Source organism: Gossypium arboreum, chromosome 12 (assembly GCF_025698485.1).
Source record: "Gossypium arboreum isolate Shixiya-1 chromosome 12, ASM2569848v2, whole genome shotgun sequence".
Taxonomy (NCBI): domain Eukaryota; kingdom Viridiplantae; phylum Streptophyta; class Magnoliopsida; order Malvales; family Malvaceae; genus Gossypium; species Gossypium arboreum.
Window position 1 is genome coordinate 117,017,617 of NC_069081.1, and position 26,016 is coordinate 117,043,632.

The following is a 26,016-nucleotide window of genomic DNA, read 5'->3' on the forward strand; positions in this document are numbered from 1 at the left end:
CTAATTTATTCACTTAAAATCTACATCCTTCTAGACTACAAGAAGTACCATTTAAGCTACTACTGTATAATATTCTTTGAGTAATGAAAAGAAAATTGTAACATTGAATAACTATGAATGAAATAGTTATCGTAAATTGAATTTTAGTTAGCCCAGATACATTTTTTTATATTGAATTGATTTCACAAGGGAACTCCCGAAAACATACAAGCAATATCTACATGAGAGATATTTTCTTTGCATTAGCAAATTTTAGTAACTAATATAAATATGTACATAAACTGTTAATCCTTTCTTTTTTTTAAAAAAAAAATGTGTTCTATTTTAAAGCTAAAATACATTAGCTGCTGCTGTATTTAACAACAGTTGACAGTCATAAGATCGTCTTCAACCCAGAGCTACTTCATTTCCTCTTGCCGAACAACCGGAGTTCCACTCTTCGATAGTAGTAGATCCTTCATTTCTCTGTAGCTGTTGAGCTCTTCGAGCGCATCTGCCGTTTTACGCGGCATAAAAAATCCAGAAGCGATACTGACACCTCCCTCATATTCAGTCCTTAATGAATGTGTCGAATAGCAACTCGAGTCTTGTCGGAGAGGCGGTGCTGTTCTAAGCATTTGAACAAGAATGCCAACAGCAGCATCTTGTGATTTTTTACCAACCAGATTTGACTGTGCAGTGAATTCTGAAGCCTTTTTCCCCTCTGTGTTTTGACTGTAAACACACATTGCAAGCATGAAAAGAATGCAAAGATAAACACAAATTTTAAGTCCCATAATGAATTGATTTAAACCCGTAAAAGGGTAAGTTTGTGTGAGAATCCAAAAAAACATTTTTCTCATTTTCATTGCTCTCCAAGGATTCTTCCTTCTAATGACAAAATGGCCTATAAACCAAATTAATATATTAAGCAGGCTCACAGCTTCTGAACCTAACCTAATTCTACACTTTCAGTTTCCTTCTTGCTTTAAGCAGGGCCATACTTCAGAAATTGAACCTTTATCTTTATCAATATAATATTCTCAGCTTAGGAACAAGGGTATAAAATGGCTCAACATAAGCATCTAAAACTTTTAACTCGTAGTTGCCTCCATGACAAGTAACTAACAAAACCGAGATGTACTCCTTGTAAGAAAGACTTGAGGCAGAATTAGACATAGTAGATGAATGCAGCATTAAGATATCAGATCAGGTCCAGTATTTCATATCATGCAAGGTCTTGCCACACAAGAGAAGCGATTCAAAAATAAGCACTAGTTCAATAAAAACTAACAGACATCAGAATCAATTCTAGATATTTCTTCAAGGAAAGCAATACAGGCAGAGAGACTGAAAAAAGGAATAAGGTATGTACCTGGATGAATCAGATACATCGACATCATCAACATCAAAAGGGCAAGAGAACTCACAATCATCCATGTCATCCTGGAAAGATAGTCTACTAGAGCTTCTAGAGAATCCAATATTAGGTGATCCACTAGAAGACAACAATGCAGAGAATCGACCCGAGTCATCTTTACTATCTCTAACCACCTGTGAAACAATTGAGTATTGGCCTCATCAGCTGGCATATAAATAAAGATACAAGGTTTTGTAGGAGCGCAGAACTTTTAAAGGAACAGAAATTTAAGACTACCTTCTGTGCAGAATAATTATTCGATAAGCCAGAAGGAGACTCTCCTGCCCTTAGAGCTTCTATTTTCCTGTATGACCGAATCCCAGAAGGAGATTCCTGAGATGAGGCATCGTGCTTTGAGCTTCTAGGAGACAAAGGGGGAAGGGAATGCCTACTTGGATCAGAAGAGTTGGGAGAAAGATATCTAGTACTTCTGCCAGTTAGTGGAAGTGGAATGGTTACTGGAGCCGTCTCAGAACAATGACGAGTAAGCAAAGGATTAGCACCAGATAAGTATGACGGAGTTGATGGAGAAGCAGATGGTGAGAATGGGGGTGACGACTTATATTCATCATAAGCAGTAACCTGTTGTAGAGTTGACACTCTTTGATTTTGAATTCTATTACCATATAAATCAGTAGGTGTAGATGCAATATCATACGGCTTGGGAGATGTACGATAAGCAGGTGGAGATCCTGCAAGAGATTGAGTTTTTGTAGAAGGGAATCCTCTGTGAAAACCACTAGACCAGCTGTGTGGACGTTGAAATGGAGACGAAGATGGAGGTCGTGCTCCTCTTAAAGGAAAGGATGTAGCATGAGCACCCTTCTCTGATGAAGGAAAGGATCTCATAGGGTCCGTCGTAGGGCTGCCAACATAGTCTGTTATAATTTTTGGTGGCAAAGACACCAAAGGCTCAAGGTTGAAATCAGATAGAGTTGCACGGTAGGTTACCGACACAGAAAGGTAACCTGAAAGAGCCTCAACAGGTGCAAAACTATATTCTTTCATACCACTCTCCTCTTCCCTAGAGAAGGGGTGACTAAATGATGAAACCTTGTAAACAAGATCGAAATTATAAGTTTGGCTCAACGAACTTAGCTGCTTAAAGATTCTATATGCAGGGAGAAGCCTCATTTGTGTGTAAAGTGATCTCAAAAGTATGATTGACTTCTTGTAAATCTTCTTATAAGAAACAGAAGCATCAGCACCACTTGGAGTAGCAATAAATCGTGGGCAATCATATTGAACAACCCATCTTTCGATAACAGTCTCATCAGCAGGTCCCACAGCTGGAGCTGAAGGACTATAAAGATTGTCCACCGATGAGGAACAAGAACCACGGTGAACCAGTATTATGTCTATTACCATAGGATCCAAGAGATTCCTAAGGGAGAAATTGAGATACTCCAGAGCTGGGGGACGGTCTCCTAATACTAAATTGAACCATTTGTCAGTCTTTCTCACCCGAGAATGAGAAAGCGATTCTTGCTGTTGCAGCTGGTGGTGGTGGTGAAGAGAAGGGACCCTAGAGTCCAAAATAACGTGCAAGATCTTGGAACGAAATTGGGAAACAATTTGCTCCAATTTCCCAGATTCTCGATCCATTTCCATGGCAAGCAATCAGTCCATCCCCAAAACAAACAGACAATTATTGGGATGTATAAGAAAATGGTTATAATTAATCAACAACAATGAAATTGGAGAAAGGAATCTCCCCCTCAAATCTAACCCACCAACGATTTCAGTGATCATTACCTATTACTGATGATAAAAAAAACATTCATATAATATGCGTTACTAAATAATTTAATCAGGCGGTAAATCTAAGGATTCAAGAATTCAAAAAAGCAAAGCCCTTACCTGCAGATCTGTAATAGGAGCTGGACAATCGGACAAAAGGCAAAAGTTAACAAGAAAAAAAAAACTCAAAGAAAAAGGAGATAAGTAGCATAAGAAAATAGATCAACTTACTTTGACAGGAGAAGAGTGGGGAAGATGATTGACTATGGGCCAAAAACTGGGTGTCGTGAGATATGCAGTCAAAGCTAAAAGAGACGTGAAAATCATAAACATCAACAATGGCGTACAACGCAAATAATTAATTAAAGGATTATTAGACTTTAGAATATGATTTAATTGAGAATGAAAAATAAAAAGATAAAACAGATCTGATCTATCCACTGTAGTAAAAATATTATATATATATATATATGGTAATAAAAAGTTGCTCTTGAAGTTTAAATTTTAATTTTTTTGTATCATTATTCATTATAGCGTATGAAATTTATTATGTACTGTTTTGGTGAAAATGATTGATAATGAATGGAATTCAGACGTGGACCAAACGACAAGGTTTTGTTTCTTTTGGTTAATCCGATATTAATTACGTAAATAAGTATACTTTTTTAATTGATTTTCATCGACAAGAATAACATTATAAAATTTTTATCATCAAAGTACGATTATTTTATTTAAAAATAATATTTGGTTATTGGAAGTTATAATTAGTATAGATATACCTCCAAGGGCTGCACAGATCTGATCTCAACTTAAGCAGAGTTATAAAAGATATAAATATTCTTTTTTAACTTTTTAATATTAAATAAATAATCAAATCGGACCAATAAACAAATTTAAAAAATGACACATCGCCTAATTTTGAACTCACTACCGCACTCTCACTACTAGTAATTAAACTCATTGCCACCGTGTTGTTTTTTATCTCAAAAGGAAGCCTATATCCAATTTCCCAATATAGCAGTCTACAGTTATCAATCTGCATTTAGATGCTACCCAAAGACACATTGGCTGGTAATCTTTAATGCTTTGGCTACAAAAGCACAGGCAAAAATACCAAAATAACTGCACTCATGTCTTAACCTCATGCATATGGGATCTTTATAAAGATATTTAGTATAACACCAACTGAAACTACTTAATAAATTAAAGCAAGAAGGAAAACTTGTTTAAAGAATCCTAAAAAACCATGTTTATCCAAATTGGATCCTAATGACAGCATGAAATAAAGAAAAGAAATTCATTTCCATTGGAAATGATACAAGCTGGCTCATGTTCTTTAGTTTCAGATGGATAGGAAAATGCCCCTTAATGGAGAAACAGCTTGATTGTAGAAGCTCACCGGCGTCGCCCTTGCTTCTCTTTCAATTCTGCGTCCCTAAAGGCAAATATTAAACCGGAAGGTGAGATGGTAGTAAATGGCAATGTATGATTATCCTATATGGAAGATTGAATCAAACCTCTGAATATGATCGAGAATAAGGAGCCTGGGTCCGGGTGGTATTTTCACATCTCTAAGAGCACTGAAACACATCGTTTTGATTTAAAGGTCATCAGATTATAACTAAACAGTTCGTAAACTATTAGTTTGGAAGTTGAATTGAAGATAAAATCAAATTGCTTGCCTATCAGTGAGCAAAGGCAATGTGTTGTCCGTTAACAAGCCTTTCTTGAAGTTTTTCTCGTAGTTCTGCAAGCCAAGACTACTTAACATGGATCTTGTTCTGGAGTAGTATATATCCTCGGCAGGTGGTTGAGAAAACTTTTGACCTAGCTGTAATCACAAAATAAGGGTTGTCAGATATGAAACTACAGGCCGGTAGAGCAATATTTTATGCATTCAGAATATTCAACTGTTGGAAGGGGAAATTCAATCGAGAAACTCATGGAATTGATTCTAAAACTTTAGCACACCATTTGCATTATGCTAGTTGCATCATGTACATATAGCTACCGAACCAGTCAATAACCAGATATTGTATAGAACAGTGACTTTGGAGAGGTTAATGAGATAATAAATTACCTGGAAAAGGCCACCTTGAACAAGGGCGAAAAAAAGACCAGATGTTGCTGCATTTGCAATCTGATTTGGGCCACCCATACCACTCACTAAAGAAAACATTGCCCCAGAACCGAAAGCCGCCACCATGCTGCAACAAACAGTATTTATCTTAAACAACAGTGTAAACCTAAAGTATAAATCTCAACTAATACGAAAAAGACAAATAATGAAGTCTACAATTCTTTAGTCAGAAACAAGCTTGAATTGTCCATACAATATTCTCCACATATAATATATTAATTCTAATTTATGACGGGCTCAGTGGAGGTACAGAAAATAGATTGTCCCCTTGAGAGCAAGATGTAAAAGTAGCTCCACGCTTCAAAAATGACGGGGAAATAAGCAAAAATTGTTCTCTCTTTTGCTACTCAACATGAAATATAATCAATTAATCACCCTTTCAACTGTTACCAGGCAAAAACAAGTCCCTTATAGCAATTATCAATTGGTATCTTTTATGGGTTTATTGAGAGCTATGACTACTAGCAATCTCCTCTAGCTATAAAACAACATAAGGAAATCAATGGAGATAAAAAGGTTCACCTAGATTGGACATCCTCCTTTCCTCTCAATCTTTTCATAACACAAGATATGCCTGCATTCACACCCGTCATAACAGCAAAATTCCGAGCTTGTATCAAGGGGCCTCCTGATAGAGCCTGTAATGTAAACCACCTACCATACATCAATAAATTCCATTTACCAATGAATGATTCCATACTGTTTCAAAAACCCTTCACCAGTTGTAAATTCTAACTAAAACCAGCAATTGGAGTCAACGCAATTGAGGAAAAGGAGGATTACAGTTCTCTACAAATATCGAGAGGTGGTAGATGAGAATGAAAGCAAGTAAAAAAAAGGGGGACAAGACCTGGGCTTGCTTGAGAGAAGCCATGGCTTGAGCATCGAGGGAAGCCTGAGGGGGAGTTGGAAGAGAGGAGGAGACATCGTTGGTGAGGGTACCCATGAAAGCACCGATAGCAGCACCCTGAGCAGCGCTGGTGGTGGTTACAACAGCCGCCTCGACGGGCAAGGACTGCTTGGCTAGCCATCCTCTGAAACTGGTCTCCACTTCCTTGAACTTAGCTTGCAACTGTTCCAAAGGGTTTTGCTGAGGCATCACCACCATTCCCTGCTCTTTTCCTCGCTCCATTTTTGTGTATAACTTTTTTATGCTCAAAGGATAGGAGAGGGAGGCTTAAGAGATGCTTGTAATGCTGGGTGTGCTGCTGCTGGAAATGGATATAGATATATTAGATTTCGGTACGGACTGGGTCGACCCTAATATTTTTTCACCCGAATCAATCCGTATTTTTTATCTAAAAAAATTGAAATCGAGTGAAGAATCTTTTATCGAAAAAGCTCAATCCGGTAATCCAATTTTCTTTTGGATTAGGTTTAATTCTTGAATGGGAATTTCGCCCATACCTTTTTTAGCCCATTTAACATTTTTTGCCTGATGCCAGTCCTAGTTTCTTTTTTCATAAAGAAGGTATTACAGTAAACCACTACGAATATAGGCCCAAAAAAAGTTACATGCTCAGCTACACGGAATGGGAAAAGCAATAGATCTGTTTCTTAAAACTAAAATCTATTGCTCTATGAAACTGAAACGAGCTCCTATTATTTGAATCAAGCTTCCCATTTGTAGAACGGGAATGTGGAGAGACCGTAGTAATCATCACCACACTCTTCATTTATACGGTGAGTTTTTACGCAAATTCTGGTCATCTTGGTAGTGAAAAAACCTTTGACTCAAAACAACAGATACACTGATCCCCAATTAAAAATAAATATCAAAGAACTCAAGAGCTACAAGTAGCAATTGTGATGCCAGATCATACCCCAACCCATTGACAAATGTTATTATTTCGAGGGGATTGTCATAACATGTTAGAAAATGGCCGATGACCAACACCAAAGATGTACCTCCAAAGACGGTGGGAGAAGCTCAAAAACCAAACAGTTGGTCGCCGTAAAGACTTTCAAATGAACTCTAGGCTTTCACACCCATCCTCGTAACTTGTCTAGTCGAGAGGGATTCTCAATCGGAAGCATGTAGCAATCTAACTATTGAAGTCAACAACCGAAGAAAGAGGAGTTACAAGGGTAGTAGAGCTGAAGGAGGCGAAGGGGAAGGTGAGGCAAGTCTACCTGAGCCTTTCAAGATCGTTGACGATGCTGAGAAACGAAGCCACAAAAGGGGAAAAGAGCATAAATTATAAACTAGCCGATTGTGGATGGAGAAACCTATATTGGTGGCTAAAAAACCCGAGTCCAAATAGAGCAAAGGTAACGGATACAATTGGCCAAAGAACGTTGCCGGCGATGCAGAATGGGAGGGCGGCGTTGAATGGTACCAGTCCTAGTATCAATCGCTCTTTTGATTTAATAACACAACAAAAACTTACACCTACTTACTTTTGGGAGGTAATTTTCTTTTATTTTTTGATAAAAAAGAAGTACAATGTTGACGTTTAATTCCGAACGAGTCCCTATTTAGCATACACGATTAGCACTTTGCATAAAATTTGTGAAATCAGATACACAAAGTGAAAAGCATAATTTTGCTTCTTTAGCGAAGGGCCAAAAATACAAATATGCCCAGCTTAACTTCAAATGATAATTAATATTTTTAATAATAAAAATAATCAAACATTACAAAAACATAACCAACAGATTTCCAGTCTATGATCAAAATTAACCTAAACAAGAACCCGCAAATGAGACTCAAACCTGAACCAGAATTGCAATTTTGTCATTAAGCCAAGACTAGAACTTGTTGGCAATGATCAACATGGATGAGCAAACAATGTAACAGACACCATTGTGGGACCAGAACATGAATGTTTCAATTCAGCTAAACAAGATCCACTTCACCGGCTAAACTAAACTCCCCATAATTGTCAGCCAGACAAATAAGCCTTCTGGTAAGCAGTATCTGATTCTCACAAGTCCATAACTGGCCATCTCAGTTCTTCATGGTTTTGGGCAACTGATTCAGTACAATTCAGACAGTATGTTACTACATTCTAAGGATAGAGATGACAGCAAGCTACTCGATCAAGCAATTAAACAGTAGGAGGATCAATCAACTTACCTATTAACTCCATTTGCAGTTATAAATGTCTATTACCGCTGAGAAAGTCGACATCATTAACTCATTTCTGCAACCAGCCAAACAGAAGGATGTTCACCATTGGTTTCTTCACCCCATCAAAGCTGCAAGAACATGGCAACTCACATGCATCAGCGTGTAGCAGTGCTTCCACGAGAAAAGCCCAAACAGTACATCTTTACATACGGCAGAAGCAATAGTTCTACCTGGTTGCCGTCTGAAGTCAGCAATGATACATGTCATACTCGGAGTATGGTTGAACCACTTTGCAACCTATGGGAAATCCCTAGTAGGAAACGAGCACAAGATGGCACCTTCACATTGGTTCCGCTATCCATCGCCAGCAATGACAAAATTACCTGCATGAGAATAATAAGTCAGGCATTTAAATTCACAAAACCTAGAAATGGAAAAGAAGATTCATTCAATATTGCAAAAGCATATTTAAACTTCCTGAATTGGACACTTTCAAGCCCTGCAAAATCAACATATACTTCAGGATCTTATTTAGGAAATTAAACAGGGACAAGAAGAGAATAAAATAAACTAGAATATATATATATATGGAAAACATGACATCCCTCTTCAACCTGCATTCAACTAGGCAAACAAAAAAACAACAAATAGAATCACATTAAAATATGCCAAAAAACCATGAAACTAGATATGGTTCCAGGCTATAAATACAATTCAGAGCAAGGCTGGCAATGAAATAAAGCACCATACATCCACAAATAATTAAAGAAGAATGAACATATATAAATAAGAAACTACGAAACGAAAACATGGTAACATTTCAACTCCTAATTTACGAACCTACAAGAACCCTGTAGCTGTCAAAGTTAATAAATCATAAGAAGAGTTAGAAAGAAACAGAATTAAACTTAAGTTTCACAACGAAGCTAGGAGGAACTACATAGCATTAAGCAATAAAAGTGTTCTGTTTTTTTTCCTACAGGCAGGTAGAACCCCATCGGTCCACCGTCGATGAACATCAAAGTCAAATTATCCATATTTGTCCCATGAGAAGCAAATCGAAAACTTATAGGAAATTATAGGAGTCTTTTAATGGTTAATAATAGGATACTATAATTATAAGTAACGTAAATTTCTAATCTAGCTAGTATCCATGCCATCTCCGACTTGGCTGCAGATCGGACTCACAGCAGAGAAAGATCTTTCGAACGGAGAAGGATGGAACTGTGCATCGCGTCTGCGCTTAAAACCACAGCTATCAGAGGACGGGGAATTGTCCGCATCAAACTTCCTCCGGACGCCTCTGACCGCCTGTTCCTCGGCTTGAGTGAGGGGAAAGACCTGGCCGCTCGCCCGGCAGAGGGAACTATGGTTATCATACAAGATTCGCTGGTTACAGTTCTTGTCACAGATGTGTGTAATTCCAGTTAGTTTGCAGCGATACATGTTGCCACAAACATGTTCATTTTGACATTTCCAATCGCATTTGTGAACAGGGATAGGACCATCACGGCCCAGAATAGTAGACAAATAAATAACATTTGCAGGGGCAACAGCCATGGTTTTGCCGTATACCTCCATTGACCGAAAACAAAAAGCCTTAAAGATGAGGAAGAATCCTCCAAAAGCTCCCAACCGTGTAAATAGCTCAACCGGCCTTCTGCAGATCCCAACAGAAATAGGGTCAAATTCTTCATACACCTAAGGGTTCTCTTCTCTTGCTAGCTACTACCTACTGCTAATATGGTTTTTTTTTTTTGGTCAAAACGACCCAACCCAGCTAAAGATCAAAGATTTAAAGCAGTGACACGAAAATACATAATAAAATTGTAAACAGATCTGAAAAGAACAAAACTTTAAAAGGAAAGAACAAGAAGAGATGGGGAAAAAGAAAACTCACCTGGCGAGGGGACAGTGAAAGGAACAAAAACGAAAACCCAGAAAGACAAGAAAAGAAAAGAACAAAAAAAAAGCCGTCTCTTGAAGAAGAAGCTGCAACAACCTATAAAAGAAAGAGAAAGGGTAAGAAAAAAATGGGGGAAAGAAGGGCAGGGTGGGGGGTATATATACAAAAAAGGAGGGGGGGATAAGTGGAAGATAGATGGGTCGCAGCAAGAAGGGGCGAAGAGTGAGGTTGAGTTGACGCGGCGCACCCTTAGTTAAAATAAGTTTAAAAAAGAGGATTTTATTGGTGACACAACACGCAAGCAAATTGAGATGGTGTTTTATTAATGTTAGGTTATAGGTAAGGATGGGGGTACATGAAATTCAAATGTCCCACAAATTCACATGTCAAATGTAAATGAAATTTCTATCGGAACCAATAAGACTCAAAAGAAATACCCGTTTATATTTCCACTGTTCACTTCACTACTATCACGTGTCTGACGTTTCTTTGTCCCATTTTTTGTCTCCTTCTGTTCCTTTTTCTCCATTGACTTTTCATTCCGGTTTCCTCGCAGTTTTCCTTGTTCTTTTTCAAATTTTATTTTATAATTTTTGGTTAATATAATTTTGGGTAAATTATAATTAGATTTTATCGTATCCACGCGAAAAAATATTTTATGTTAAAATATATAAATAAATAGATAAAAGTAGAGGATAGCAAAGGTTTTTATATGAATTTGTCAGTGTTGTGTTCAATTTTAAAATAATATTTTTACTTATTTTATCTAAGATTATATAAAAATATAAAAGATAAAAATATTTTTATAATAATATTAATTAACCTTCAAAGTAATGGTATTTTAGTAATTTCATGATTTACACCAACTCAATTAACTACTTTATATATTGTATAGATATATACAATTAATGTATGTAATAAAATGTGTATAATAAAATTAAAATGTATAAAAATATTAAAATAATATTTTAAAAATAATATTTTAGTTGAGTCGAATTTGAAATTTTGCTAATACAATTAGCATAGGTTCAAGTATCATCATATGCATTTTTTTAGTTCACCCTCACATAATATAATTTATTTTAAATGTAAAAGGACATTAAAGTAATTTTTCTAACTGAATTGAAACTCGATTGATGGATGGATGACGACGACTCAGTAAAGGGCTTTGTAAATAGTAAGTAGATATATATATATATATATATATATATATAGTTTATGGAGGTAATAAAATATACATAATAAAATTAAAATCTATAAAAAATAGTAAAATATAACTTGAGTGGAAAATTTGAGAATTTGTTAATCCAATTGGCAATTGGCATGGATTCAAATCCCATCATATGTATATTTTATTATTTTTAAATAAAAATACTAAAATACCCTTAAATAATATAATTTATTTTAATTACAATAGGTCATTTTATGATTTTCCTAATTAAGTTTGTGCTCGGTTGACTGGTGACACCAACTTCGTCAAGGGTTTTATTAATGGTATAAATATCACACTAAGGTCACTAAACTATTAGTAAGTTTGAATTTTGCTCACTCAACTTCAATAAGTTACAAAATAGTCATTGAACTATTAGAAAATTTTCATTTAGGTCATTAGGCTGTCGACCTTGACATGAGTGAATTGACCTTCCTCGACACCACCTCTTCTCCTCTTTCTTCACTCTTGTCGACACTCATGTATCAACAATTTTTTTTAAAAAAAATCAATTGATAACATAACGCAATCTCGTAATGTCATCTCATCGCACTTTTACAAAATCCAAATTCAAAAAGTTGCCAAAATCAATTAGCAATAAGGGGAAGGTGGGGGGGGGGGGGGACGTACCAAATTGAATTCAGTCACCAAATTGGGTGACCAAAATTAAATTAACAGTTTTTCCAAGATTCTCCGATCATTTAATAGTTATACTTGATTTCAATAAAATTTAGGGTGTTGTCTTTATACCCAAAACTTAAAAGTGAGACGATATTTAAAAGAAATTAAGATTGCACTACTCCACCTACCAAAGATTGATTTTAGTTTTATAATAATGATGGATCATTTTTCATAGAAAATTTAAGCAAAGGAGACATTGTCCACTCCCACTAGCATCAACGTTTTAGTTAATGATTAGGTAGGCTACTTTGTTTGCCCCACCATCCACCTAAATCTGTTCAATGATCCGCAGATTTTATTTTAATATTCTTTTTTGTGTCGATTTTAAATTGATAAAACATTTTAGATGTGGTTATATTGGTAATAATATAAAATCTTTTATGTATACTATTTAAAAAAAAAAGATATTTATAAAGTAGACTTTGTAAATCAATTATTGAATAAACAAATTGTTTGATACTTCATGTTCATCCAATCTAATTATTAAAGTACTAGATTGGGTACACTTGGAAGAATAAAAAATATATAATAACTATTGATTTTGTATTTGGTAATTCATTTATTTATTTAAATGATTTTTTAAGTAGAGATATTTAAATCATGTATCACTGTTGTTAGTTGTTACTTCATGTGATGGATTTAGTTAGTTTTGATGGAGGTTAATAGCTTAAAGTTGTAAAAGAGAAAAAGGGACCATGTGCAAAATAAGACTCCCAATTGGGTATTTATACTTAATCTTTGGAATATTTGAATAGCTGTTTGGTGTTTCATCATTAGTCTCTCCTTTAATTATATTAATTTTTAATTATTTGAATTGTTTAGTGTTTATTTTGTCAATCCTATAAAAATAAAACTCGTACTTGAATATTTATACTTAGCATTTAGACTACGAATAGAATATGAAATAAGGCGATTCAATCGTTAAAATATTCATCTTATAAAAATATAGTTTTATATCTGTGTAATATGTATACTTTTTTGGTTAAACCAACAAAACCCTTTTAACTAAAACATATTCTTTTATGATAATTAAATATTGACGTTGCTTTCTTTTTCTTTTTAACTTGGACTTGATAATTAATAGAACCTTCCCTTTTTTTAGATATTTTATTATGTAAAAAATGGAAACCATTGGTTAAAGTGCTAACCTAACGTTCACTTTGTTTATGTTGACCTTTTAACACCAAACTGTTTATGAAAATGATGATGAATATTACATATTCAATTTTATTTATCAACGTCACCAACGCGGGGTTTTACGGTTTTTTTTTTTTTTATAACGTTGAGTTTGGATAATTTATCTTTTGTTTTACGTTTAATATTATTACAGTATTTAATTTTACTGTCATTATTATTTTTACATTAATTATAAGTAAATGTACCACCCATCTAAATTCACCTTAAATTTAAAATACACCAGAAGTTTATCTATTTTCCAAAACTCAGAATTTAGTTATTTTAGTTTTATTTTTAAAATTTTAAAATTCAAGTTTAACTATTAATATTATTAGATTTTTTGTTAAATTTGATGGTATGACATTTTAAAATAAAAATTACTACTTTGTAGCAATGTAAATAAAAAAATGAGTTGTAATTAATCTGAATTTAACACAAAAAATGTGTTAACAGTTTAATCTGAATTTTAAAAGCTAAAAGTAGAGGCTAAATCCATAGAAATAAAATTATAGGGACTAAATTATAAAATCTTGAAGAGTACAAGAATATATGACAAATTTATCTTTTTTAAAATTAATCAATGGCTTAATTCACGATTTAGCCCCTAAAGTATAACTATTTTCCTGCTTTGATACTTAAAATATTTTTTTGTCCCAATTGAGTACTTAAAGTATCAAATTCCTCTATTTTTGGTCCATTTTATAATGACGGTTAAACAAAATCTGTTAGGCCACTTTGGCCAATGGAAAGTGTCATGTGACTTATTTTTTGCCACTGAAAAAAATGTCAGGTAGCAGTTAATTTATTTAAAATATAAATATTAAATTAAAATTTAAAAAATAAATTTATAGTTTTAAATATTATAAATTTTTTGACATTGACCAGTCTTTGACTAACCATTGATCGGCATTGACTTACTACGTGGCACTATTAGAATATGCCACGCATCATTTAAAAAATATATATATTATATCGATTAAAAATGTAAAAAATCACATATAATATATAAAATTTAAAAATATATTTAAATTTAAGTAATTGCAAAAAAAACTTTAAATTTAAATATTTTTAGAATTTTTACATTTTGTAATAGTATTATTAATTTAAATTATTTTATTTTCAATTATCATATTCTTGTAAATTTTATTTAATAATTTTTATAATTTATATATATTTTTCTAGATTTTGTATATATTATTATGAATTTTTATATATTCATTTTAATTTTCATATTTTAATGTGTATATATATTTAATAAAATAAAATATATGTTTTTTGACATAAGGCCATGGATTTTATGATTAACTATAAATTATTTTATAACGTCTATCAATAAATACACTAAAAAATATAATAAATGCATATTTTAAGTATCAAATTGAGATAAAATAAAATATGTATCAAAATAAAAATAAAAATATATTTTAAAAGCTAAATTGTGAATTAAGCCTTAATCAAACACAACCGAATTCACCTCAAAATCTTTGTTCTCCCAAAATTTTATTTTAGAAGAATATTGAATGGAGAAATTATAATTTTTATTGGAAAAACATTGATACAGATTTAAATTAAATGCATTATTAAAATGATTACCCTGACACCATTATCTTAAAGGTGGAATTTATGGTATAAAATTGACCTTTCAGTATGCACAATGATTTGAATTATTATTTCCACCATTAAGATCATGAAATTAACTCTATGCCGCATAATGTATGGGATTATTTTAACTTCTATTTTCGGCCTTAACTTACTTTCCATTGCCCCAAAATCCACCACAACATGGCACCACATTTATAAATTAAGAGACTCTGGATTTGATATCAATACTGTTAAAAACAAGTAACCATAAATTTCAGCCTCGAAATAATAATAAGGTTGAATTGGAGCATCAATTAGGTTGCACTTAAATAATAATAAAATAATTTAAAAATCACCTAATAATTAGATTTAAACGTAATTATTTATAATTATACAATGAAAATATATTTAGATAATCATTGTAATTATGAATCCCATGATTTGTATTAAGGGAAGAATAAGAATTGAAGTAATTACACAAGTAACTATAGTGAAAGCCAATTTTAAAATTTTACTTTTATACAAATTATAAAAATTATATTATAAACATGAACATTTACGAGTGTTCGAGGTGATCTTAATTATTTTATCCCAAAAAAGTGAAAACAAATATTTTTTCATTAAATTTTAAAAGGATCACGAATAAGTGATTCCACGGATTAATTTTCAAAAAACAGAAAATTTAAATGTCTGTTTTACATAATGTTTTATTTCAAGAAATTATTCTCTTGTCTCGCCTAAATTTTATGGTCTTGTTTAAATAAATCCGGCAAAGGAGTCTCTTCTATTCTGAAGAAAATTTCTAAATTATGTTTTCTAAAATTGTGAAAAGAAGTTTGTTAATTTTTTGAAAATTAAATTTTTCAATAAACATGTTATAAATTTTAAGGCTTCGTTTGTTTCCCAGAAAATATCTTTTGGAAAATGACTTACTTTCCTAAAAAAGCTAATATTTTTTGGTGTTTTGATGAACATGTGTAAAATATTTTCTGTTAGTTGACAAATTTCCTAAAGATGTTTCACAAAAGCTGTTTTTAATAAAACAAACATAAATTTGAGATTTGTAATAAGTAGATAATTGATTACAAAGTGATGTTAAGGTGAAATTATAGTAAATAAAGAATCTTTATGATGTTAAGGATTATGTAACACCACTAACCCGAATTCGTCACCGGAATAGAGTTACGAAGTATTACCGGAGTTACCGATTCATTTATCAGATATTTCATTAGTCCAATATCTTTTCTTTTCCACGTTCAAGTCTCGTATTCAAGTCATCCGGATCTTTATAAAGAAATTTGATCGTCGTTTTCATTTATTTCATGTTATAATACATTCAACTAATGCTCTAAACAAAATTATCATTTTACCCCTAAACTTTTAATTAATGACGATTTCATCCTTAGGTTAAAATAAAATAAAATTATTGCAATTTAATCCTTATTTCCAGCCGTTATTCTCACACAAATTGATAACAACCTATGAATTCTATAAAATGTCAAAATTTTCCATAATTTCAACACTTTTCAATTTAATCCTTAAAACATGTAGTCCTAGTTTGCCATGGATTTTCTTGCCATTTTGACTCCAGATTCAAGGCTATTTTTGTCATTTTCTCAAGGATTAAAGCCCAAGCAAATATTGTAGTCCTAGTTTGGGTCAAATAGGCTTTATAAATAGGATTTTTTAGAAGGTTAGACAACTTGTCTTCATCGAATTTTGTCTTATTGCAAACTTCTTATTTTTGTATTTTTCTTATTTTATGGATTTCTAAATTTTTTTAGTTAAAGGAATTTTAAAGTTTGATTCAAATAGTTTGTGAGATTAATTGTTATTAATATTTTTTTATTTTTAGTATTTGTATGTTTTTGATTTAATTACAAATATTTAAGTTCGTTGAATATAGAGTTTATATTCATTTATTTAAAATATTTGTCTTGTTAATTAAAATTATTAAATTCGTAATTATTTAATTTGTAACAGCCTAATTTTCAGTGGTGTCGGAACAGTGATTCGAGATCACTAAATCCGAAAAATGAGTAGGAAATATTATTAATTTAGTGAGTATAAGTTAAATGTGAAGTTAGGAAAAATTTTGAAATAGTGAAATGTACAAAATATATATATATATTAAAATAATTAGAATTGAAAACGAGGTATCGAGATCTCGAATTTTAAATCGAGCCATAAATATTTTTATAAATATTTATGGAGTGTTAATAAGTTAGTATTAAAGTTTAGTCAAGAAATTTTAAAATCTTGATAGCTAATTGAACAAAAAGGACTAAATTGTATCAAATGTAAAATTGTGAGAAATGATTAAATAGCTTAAATGATAAAAGAAAGAGGGTTTAAAAGGTAAATAGACCCAAGGTCTATTTGGGCTGGACGGCAAGAGCATGAAATCACCAAGAAAATAAGGGCAAAATTGGAAAATTGCAAAATTTACTTAATAAAGCTAGGACTAAAGTGGAATTATCTAGATTTCTCTTTATTTGTCTGCATTCTCATCAGCAAAAACACCATGGAAGAGTTCCCTTAAGCTGGTTTTTCGTATTTTTACTGCAAGTAAGTTCAATTCTTGATTATTTCTTGAAATTTTGTGTTTTGTGACTTTTACAACTAGGTCCATTTGTTGAATTCATTAGTTCTTGATTCTATGAAAGAAATTGAAAGTTTCTATGAATATGTGCTGGAAGTATATGATGATTTGACATAGAATTAGAGTTTTAAATTGTTTATATGCTGATTTTATTGAAAGAATTGAATAGAAAGTGAATGTTTGGGACCTAAATTGTAAAAGAGTTTGAAGTTAGAGTTTTATGTGGAAATTCTGAATTTCAATAGTTATGAAATAATTTATAATGTCTAGGAAAAGTATTAATGGAGAAAATTAGTTTAATTGAGGGGTTAATTAAGTAAGGAATGAATTGTATGAATTGTGAAATTTGGGGCAAAATGAAAATCAACATTTTGCACTAAAACAGTTTTGGACAGCGGCAATAGTCTAACTTTGAAAACTCTCAAAAAATTGTAGAAATCTAATTAGAGGATAAATAAAATATGAAATTAAAGTTTATTGAGTCTAGTTTCTTATAGAAGAAACGATGTAAGCAATGGAATTGTAAATCATGAGATATAATAAGTTTTGTGAGACAATGTCAGAATGATTTCGGGTTCCCCTGTTCTGACTTTGGAAAATCATCAAAAATTGGAGAAAAATAATTAAGGGATTAAATTCATATGTTTAAAATCCTTAAAGAGTCTATTTTCAATATAAATGAGCAGGAATATCATCCAAATCTCGTACGATGAGATAATTAATTCTTAGTGAAGAAGGGTCGGAACTATCAGACAGCAGAACAGGGGCAACTTTAAAGAATAAACTGTACTTATTAGCTAAACCAAAAATTCTGAAAATTTTATGGTAATAAGATAAGTAAGTCTAGTTTCAGGGAAAATTAGCAGATCTTAATTTCGAGTTCTGTAGCTTAATATATAAATAATTTAGTGACTATGACGCAAATGAACAGTTTTGAATATACATAAGTAAATAGTGAAATTATTGATAATGTTACTTGTGCATGTTATATAAATTAAGGATGTGGAATGGAGAGCAGGAGGAGGAAGAAAATATGTATGAATATTCAGCTAGCATGGCTAATTTGTATGTTTTAGGCTCATGGACTAAATTGAATAAAAGTAAAATTTTATGGGCAATTTTGTAATAAAATGTTAAAAATGACCAATTTGCATGAAATGGATTATTTTATTATTTAAATTACAAAATTGAATGAAATCATTAATTTAGCTCAAGATCAGGGAAAAACATGTTTTAAGGATTAAATTGAAAAGTGTTGAAATTATGGAAAATTCTGACATTTTATAGAATTCATAAGTTGTTATCAATTTGTGTGAGAATAACGGCTGGAAATAAGGATTAAATTGCAATAATTTTATTTTATTTTAACCTAAGGATGAAATCGTCATTAATTAAAAGTTTAGGGGTAAAATGATAATTTTGTTTAGAGCATTAGTTGAATGTATTATAACATGAAATAAATGAAAAAGACGATCAAATTTCTTTATAATGATCCGGATGACTTGAATACGAGACTTGAACGTGAAAAAGAAAAGATATCGGATTAATGAAATATCTGATAAATGAATCGGTAACTCCGGTAATACTCCGTAACTCTATTCCGGTGATGGATTCGGGTTAGGGGTGTTACATAATTGATTCTAATACTTGTAATGAACATCATAAGTTAATATAAGTTACGTATACAATCTATGTCGTGTGAGCTACGTAATTGTTTAATCTGAATATGTGTTTGTTGGTTTGAATTATATCTCCTTTGTCATTAATGTTATCAATAAGCTAAATCCTAGGCATTAAGTTATAGAATTGTTTATCGATAAGGGAAATAATTTCAACGAGCTACCTCTTGGTTATCAACAAGGTAACAAGAGATTAATTTCTAGGCGCTACATTGATAGCTATAACTAATTTATTAAAGCACATTAAAATTATTTTTATATCGATGATCAAACTTATGAATCAAATGAAAGTTTTACCTTTAACTAAAGTTTCATCTCATTGAATTTTCCTTCGATTTTAATTATTGTTTTTTTTTTTTGCTAAGTATTAATTTAATTCATAGTTTTTTGGTTTTCTAAACCATCATATTTACTTGTTTTCTCTATTTGTGTTCACGCTCCTGAGTGCTGGGTTACAAATTGGGTTTTGTTTTATTTCTAATTTTGGGTTTAGTTATTAATTTTGTGTATAATAAATATTGGGTTTGGGCTGGGTAATGGTTTTATTAAGTCAATCTGGTTTTGAGTTTCCAGAATTGAAATCAAACCAACTCAATTAAAATAATTAAATTTATAAATCGATTTCAAATCACATAGTTTAAACCCGACTCAGAAACACTGAAACTATTCGGTTTAGCCGGTCCAAATTAATTATTGTATAACTTTAAGTTTAGGTACCACTTATAATAAAAAAAAGAATTATGTGTCAAAATGAGAGAGAGGACACAATTTATGTGCCAATTTGTAGGTTAAGATTTTTTAAAAATAGATTTAATGGTTGGATTAACGAAAGTCTAGTATGAAAAAAAATAATTTAGGTACTATTTGTGACAAAAAATTTAAATATCAAAATAGAAAAAATAATTTAAATATAAATTTATGGATTAAACCCTTTTTAAGAAAATATAATATATGATTATATTGATGTAGTTGGTTAATTATATCTAACAAAAAAAAAGTGTTAACTCCTAAACATCTTTTTGTTTTTAAAAAAATATTATTATCGATAGTGTGTGAACTCTAAGATAAATGTCGATTAATTTTTTAAATGTATTTATATTTTTAAAATTTATATTTTATTTTGAAATATGTAATAGATACGAATATCGAATATCGATACTAAACCAATAAAAATGTAACTAATGTAAATCAATACCATGAAAAGGTTTTTGAAGCACTTAATGAAGTTTCTTCCTTGCTGAGCAATCATATTTGAAAGAGTTACCTATCAGGCAAATTCAAATGATGTTTCAACTTGTAGTTTTAATTTTATACGCCACTTTTTGACTCAAAAGAATGGCTTTTTATGTTATCATCTTGGCCAAAAACGGGACTTTAGAATAATAAAAAGAGGACTTAGACATATGTAGTAAAAAAAAAAAAATTGGATTAAATATGAATTAGGCAGATGACCAAAATGATTAATAAACCATTTTGGATAATAAGATAATGGATGATGGTGACATATTGATTAAGAATGAACAATGATTGGCTAAGAAAAGTAAATATAATCAGTTAAGTCTTAAACTTTAATTTAACTATAAATATAAAATTTTGGTGGGAAGAAAAAGAGAAGATTGTCATCTTCTTCTCTACCTTAAACTGTCCACCATAAGAAGAAACGAAAGAAAACTTTCAAAATCCTTATACATTCGGTCACCTGATTAGGTGAGAAATTAAGTACTTTTTTTTATGTAATTTTTATGGGTTTTAGGTCACGGGAACTAGATTTAGTTAGTCCATGTACCAATTTGCTAAACTGTTAAAATTTTAGGAAGTTGCCATTGTCGATTCCTTGATGAGTTAGACTTAAATTTGATAGAATTTAAGCTTAGATTATGAAAAGAATTAGATTGTAAAGTTCTTTTAGCTTGTTTGTTAACTTTGTTACATTAGGGACCAAATTGAATAAATGTAAAACATGTCATGAAATTATGTTATAAATAGAAAGTATAAGGTCCATAATGAGAATATATAAAATTAGATTTTAATCTGAAGTTAGGAATCAAAAGTTATGCTTATCTCGAGTTCAATGATTGAATTGAATAAAATGTAAAAAAGGAGAGAAGTTGAAAAATTGATTTATATAGGATCATGCATGACATTGTATGAAAATGTTTGGTATTGATTTGTTATGTAAAATAATTGTATAGATCAAGATTTGGATTAAAGTGGAGCTAATAGGGGAAAAGCTAAAATTTCGGATTAGTCCCTAAAGTATTCACTCACTTCATATTTTGAACAGGTAAGTTCATATGGAACTTACTATCTTGTTTCTTGTATGATATTAGTGTTTGTATTTAATTTGACATATGTGTGTTTGAGTATAACTTGAAATACTAGTGAATTTGGCATATATGGCTAGTAATGGATTGAATTGGAATTGTAATGTGATGATTGATTATTATGCAATATTATAGGGCATAAATGTGGAAATTTGAATGATTACAGGGTATAAATGTATATAAATGATTTATTACAGGGACAAGCAACCTAATGTAGTTTTAGCTCGGATGAACAACCTAGTGTGGTCTAATTTACCCGTATATCCAAGTCCGTTTTACTAGAGTTTCATCGGACGAAACATTATTTTAAAATTGAAAACTTGAAAATGTGATGGAGTGAATTTGATATATCAATTCGATATATCATTGAAATGAATCATGTATATAATTGGTATAATCTTATGGATTGATGATATAATACGGTATTAGGATAAGCTATGTGATAGTAATATGAATTGGCATGCTTTGAGTTGCTTATAATGTTTAATGATCATGTCCTAAGGTAGCTAACATATGCTTGTGTATGAACAAGGTAAGCATAGCATTTTTCATTTGAGCTTATTAAGCATTTGTATGCTTACTATAGTTGTTTCCCTACTTGTATATCATCACTTTGCGGAACCAACCGAGTCGGAGCAGTGCGAAGCACACATTATTAACAAGACGGTAGAATTATATTCATTTTGAGTCTAAATATTGTAGCATGTATATAAGGACACCTTATTGTGCAAATGATTATTTTTTAGTTGATAGTCATGTGATATATGTGGTTGTGGTTGAACTTCTATGTTAAGCATAACATATGACTTAATTGATGCATGGTTTGGTCAAGTTTAATGCTATTAATAATGATGATATTAAACTTGCATGTGCTTGGTACGTTAAAGCTTGCAAATTGAAATAGTTGGGCAAGATAAATTAATGCATGGTTTGTGAATAGTAAGTTTGAATGTTATGTTTGAAATATAGTTAGCTAATGCTTTGTTTTGATTCACGCCAAGGTTATATGAGTTTTTGATGTATAAGTTGCATAGCTATAATATATTCGACTTGAAATAAAAGAGTTGGCATGGCTAGAATGTTTAATGACTTAAATGAGTTTGATAGATGATTATGAGTTATATGTTATATTAAATGCTTGCTTCCAAATGCTCACGTGATTTGGTTGATATAAATGAATATAGAATCATATTGTATTGATTGTGGGATAATATTATGGAAGTGTAAAATGTTGGTTAGAAAGCACAAAAACATACAAAAGTGGTTTTTGTCAAAACAGTGACAACGTTGCGACCTCGAGTTCCCAACATCGTGACATAGTTTGATAGTGAACTCTCTGTTTGATGATGTCGTTACGCGTAAGCCATGATATCATGATGTCGGCCTGAAGTTTAAAAATATTACAATTTGGTCCTAATTCGATTTTAGGTTAACAAAAGAGCTTTCATAAGCTCATATGAGATCCATAAATGACTATGTAACATAGTATGAATGTGAGTTATATTGAATTGTATGTGTAAACGGTTGTATGGTGTATGATTGATTGTAGTTGTTTCAGAAACGGTTGTGGCATCCCGTAGCTCAAACCCGACACCAGATTGAGTATGAGGTGTTAAGTAAGCTAACTTAAAGGTAATTAATTGCAAAAAATTGTAAATCTTCTTCTTCTTCTTATTGTAGTTTGTTGTCTTATAACTTTAGTTGTTCAGAGTAACAAAATTATCAGATCTTGATAAATAGCTATACCAAGTGTCTCGGTTTACAAATTAATTGTCTAAAACTCTTGTACAATTAAATTCTTTTGAACCTGGACTTTAATTTGTAAGTGGAGATACCAATTATCAAATTAATAAAATAATTACTAAATTTGAAAAAAGAGAGAGAAAAGAATAGATATATAAAGGTAGAGAAGCGACCAAGAGTGATTAAAAAAATTGATTCATGGGCGAATGCCAATTAATTAAGTGCTGTAATGACAACATGTTAGCCATGCGTGACTTAAAATTGTGCTGAAAAGAGGGAATAGAAACCTTAACGCGCATAAAATAAAGTGTAGCAATAGCTACCGCCTCGTGCTAGAATTCGGTCGACTCTCTAAAGCAAAAACGAACCTGCCAAAGTCATTTCAAAAAGTTTACGTCTTAACTTGAAAGCAATCCATAAATGTTGACAGGAAATTAATAAGTTTATTGGGTCGATTATTTTTAATTAATGATAAATTTATCTTTCAATATATACATTTTATTAATTTGGATTTTATTTTTTAAATTAAATTAAAATTTTAAATTTTTAAAAATATAAAATTTATTCATCAACTATTTAAAAGAGTTAAATTATTAATTTTTTAACAAAAATATTAATTAAAAATATGACAACTTGTATGATAATTTACATTTACTTCATACTATTTTTAATTTTAAATTATTTTTATTGTGACATAAAATAAATAATATCATATTAGTATAAAATATACGTGAATTCCCATGCTATCATCATTAAAAATTATTTAATTTTTAAATTTAATAATTAAATTTAAATAAGAAAATAAATTTTAAATTGATAAAAAAAGTATAATTTATTATTTTTTTAATGAGAGTTTTATCTTCTCCCAAAAGATTAAAATAGTTTTGTTTAACAATTTCCCGCCGCGTAGAGGCAACCATTTGAGTCAAAAGGGCATGGCTAAGTAGCCAAGGTTGATCTTTTTGCTTTGGGTTTAGCGTTTGAAGTGCATAGAAAAAAACAGGTGATGGAAGGGGAAGGGTTTGGTGGGCGGGCAAGTGGGGTTTACTCTCCACTGTGCAGTCCACGTAAGAGTCCCACTTTCATGCTTCAAATCCTATTATTCATTGCCCTATTTATTTCTCCACTAAACATGGTGTTATGAATATGTTATAATTATAATTAATTATGATCAAAATTGTAAAATAAAAAATGGTACACTCTCTCGAGACTGTTCTTTAAATACATACGCCTCATTTGATTCTTTCCATGCGTACGAGCGAACTGAAAACGAACACAGTCCTCAATCAACCCAAGCATTGTTTCTTTGTTTACACCCTCACCCTTCACTCTTCAAACTGAAATACTCGTCTTTTTTGCCTTGAAGGCACTCTTCTCTATCCAATATGACTATGGAGAAACAATATTTGGATTGGGTACTAGTTCCAATGGGGATACTTTTGATGGTGGCTTACCATGTATGGCTTCTCTATCGAATCTTAAAACATCCCACCAAGACTGTCATCGGCGTCAACGCCATCAACCGTCGTTTTTGGGTTCAAGCTATGATGGAGGTTGGTCTTTTATATATCATTTTGTTCAATTGTGGTTGTTTCTAATTGATGTAAAAAATTAACAGAGTTCCATAATTTTGATTGTTTAGGAAGCGTCAAAAAATGGGGTTTTGGCCGTGCAAACGTTTAGAAACAACATAATGGCGTCGACTCTATTGGCATCGACGGCTATCATGTTGAGTTCCCTCATCGCCGTTTTGATGACTAACGGTAAAGGCGATAGATCGTCGTGGTTCATATTCGGAGATGAAAGCGACCTGGCATTTTCGATCAAGTTTTTCTCGATATTGGTTTGCTTCTTGGTGGCTTTTTTACTTAACTTGCAGTCCATCAGGTATTACAGCCATGCAAGCATTCTCATCAACGTGCCGGTGAAGAAGATGTCCCACCACCACCACCACCACCATCTCACGGTTGAATATGTAGCCAACACTGTGAACAGAGGCAGCTATTTTTGGTCCCTAGGACTTCGTGCCTTCTACTTCTCATTCCCCCTCTTTTTGTGGATCTTCGGTCCCTTTCCTATGTTCTTCTGTTGCATTGCCCTTGTTTTCATGTTGTATTTCCTGGATGTTACCTTTCAATTCGGATGGGCCGTTGGGGTTGTCAATGACAATGGCCATAACGGCGACGAGGAATTAGGAGGTTCAGTTAGATCCTAATCCCGGCCGGCGTTAAATTCGTTCAATCAAAGTTGAATCAATTTGAATTTTTCATCATCGGAAAAATAATCCCGAAAAGGGTTTTAGTCTTTCTTACACACCAAAATGTATTGAAGGAGAATTGTTCCTTAAAAGAGGAAATGAAAACTGAAACCTTGCTTTTCCTTTATGTGTTTAATTTCCTTTTGTCAGCAATGATCTGTAATGTCAAGAAATTAACAAAAAAGTGCATGCCGCGTTAAAAAGATTAATCTTTATTCACTATAAAACAAATATAAAAATATATTTTGGTTCTACTAAAAAAGGCATGGCGTGAAGTTGGTCGATTTGTATTTAGTTATGGACAACCCTATTTTTATATATAAAAACTAAATTCAACTTTGATGTTTGTTTAGGTTTACGTTAATCCATTTTTCTTAAGGAACCAAACGCAAAGACAAAAAGAACTTGGGAGTGGAAGACTGCACGAACCATTGCCTGTCCTTTAGAGAATTTCAGTTCATCAACTTGGTGATGTCATGTCAGAATACCTAGATGCTCATTTAGA

General features: G+C 31.8%; 4 protein-coding genes across 5 annotated transcripts; 1 reads left to right on the plus strand and 3 right to left on the minus strand.

The window, feature by feature from the left end:
* Positions 1-141: 141 nt before the first annotated feature.
* Positions 142-3,619, minus strand: LOC108489459 (autophagy-related protein 13a). Its single transcript, XM_017794020.2, has 5 exons — positions 3,371-3,619; positions 3,260-3,279; positions 1,637-3,160; positions 1,355-1,533; positions 142-714 (listed from the first exon to the last, which is right to left on the minus strand). The coding sequence occupies exons 3-5, from the start codon at positions 3,008-3,010 to the stop codon at positions 399-401; spliced, it is 1,869 nt and encodes a 622-aa protein (XP_017649509.1). The 5' UTR covers positions 3,011-3,160; positions 3,260-3,279; positions 3,371-3,619; the 3' UTR covers positions 142-398.
* Positions 3,620-4,308: 689 nt separating this feature from the next.
* Positions 4,309-6,626, minus strand: LOC108487339 (chloroplastic import inner membrane translocase subunit HP30-2-like). The gene is made up of 6 exons (XM_017791653.2): positions 6,130-6,626; positions 5,802-5,917; positions 5,220-5,346; positions 4,822-4,970; positions 4,657-4,719; positions 4,309-4,574 (listed from the first exon to the last, which is right to left on the minus strand). The coding sequence occupies exons 1-6, from the start codon at positions 6,409-6,411 to the stop codon at positions 4,535-4,537; spliced, it is 777 nt and encodes a 258-aa protein (XP_017647142.1). The 5' UTR covers positions 6,412-6,626; the 3' UTR covers positions 4,309-4,534.
* Positions 6,627-7,679: 1,053 nt separating this feature from the next.
* LOC108489385 (uncharacterized) lies at positions 7,680-10,556 on the minus strand. Of its 2 annotated transcripts, none has more exons than XM_017793909.2 (4): positions 10,253-10,556; positions 8,583-10,012; positions 8,359-8,480; positions 7,680-8,253 (listed from the first exon to the last, which is right to left on the minus strand). In XM_017793909.2, the coding sequence occupies exon 2, from the start codon at positions 9,931-9,933 to the stop codon at positions 9,493-9,495; it is 441 nt and encodes a 146-aa protein (XP_017649398.1). In that variant the 5' UTR covers positions 9,934-10,012; positions 10,253-10,556; the 3' UTR covers positions 7,680-8,253; positions 8,359-8,480; positions 8,583-9,492. The 2 variants fall into 2 exon arrangements, with proteins under 2 accessions (XP_017649398.1, XP_052879173.1); XM_053023213.1 differs by having other exon boundaries at positions 8,583-10,009; positions 10,253-10,552.
* Positions 10,557-24,364: 13,808 nt separating this feature from the next.
* LOC108488775 (uncharacterized) lies at positions 24,365-25,622 on the plus strand. The gene is made up of 2 exons (XM_017793061.2): positions 24,365-24,807; positions 24,897-25,622. Exons 1-2 carry the CDS (start codon positions 24,640-24,642, stop codon positions 25,467-25,469), a joined length of 741 nt encoding a protein of 246 aa, XP_017648550.1. The 5' UTR covers positions 24,365-24,639; the 3' UTR covers positions 25,470-25,622.
* Positions 25,623-26,016: the final 394 nt, after the last annotated feature.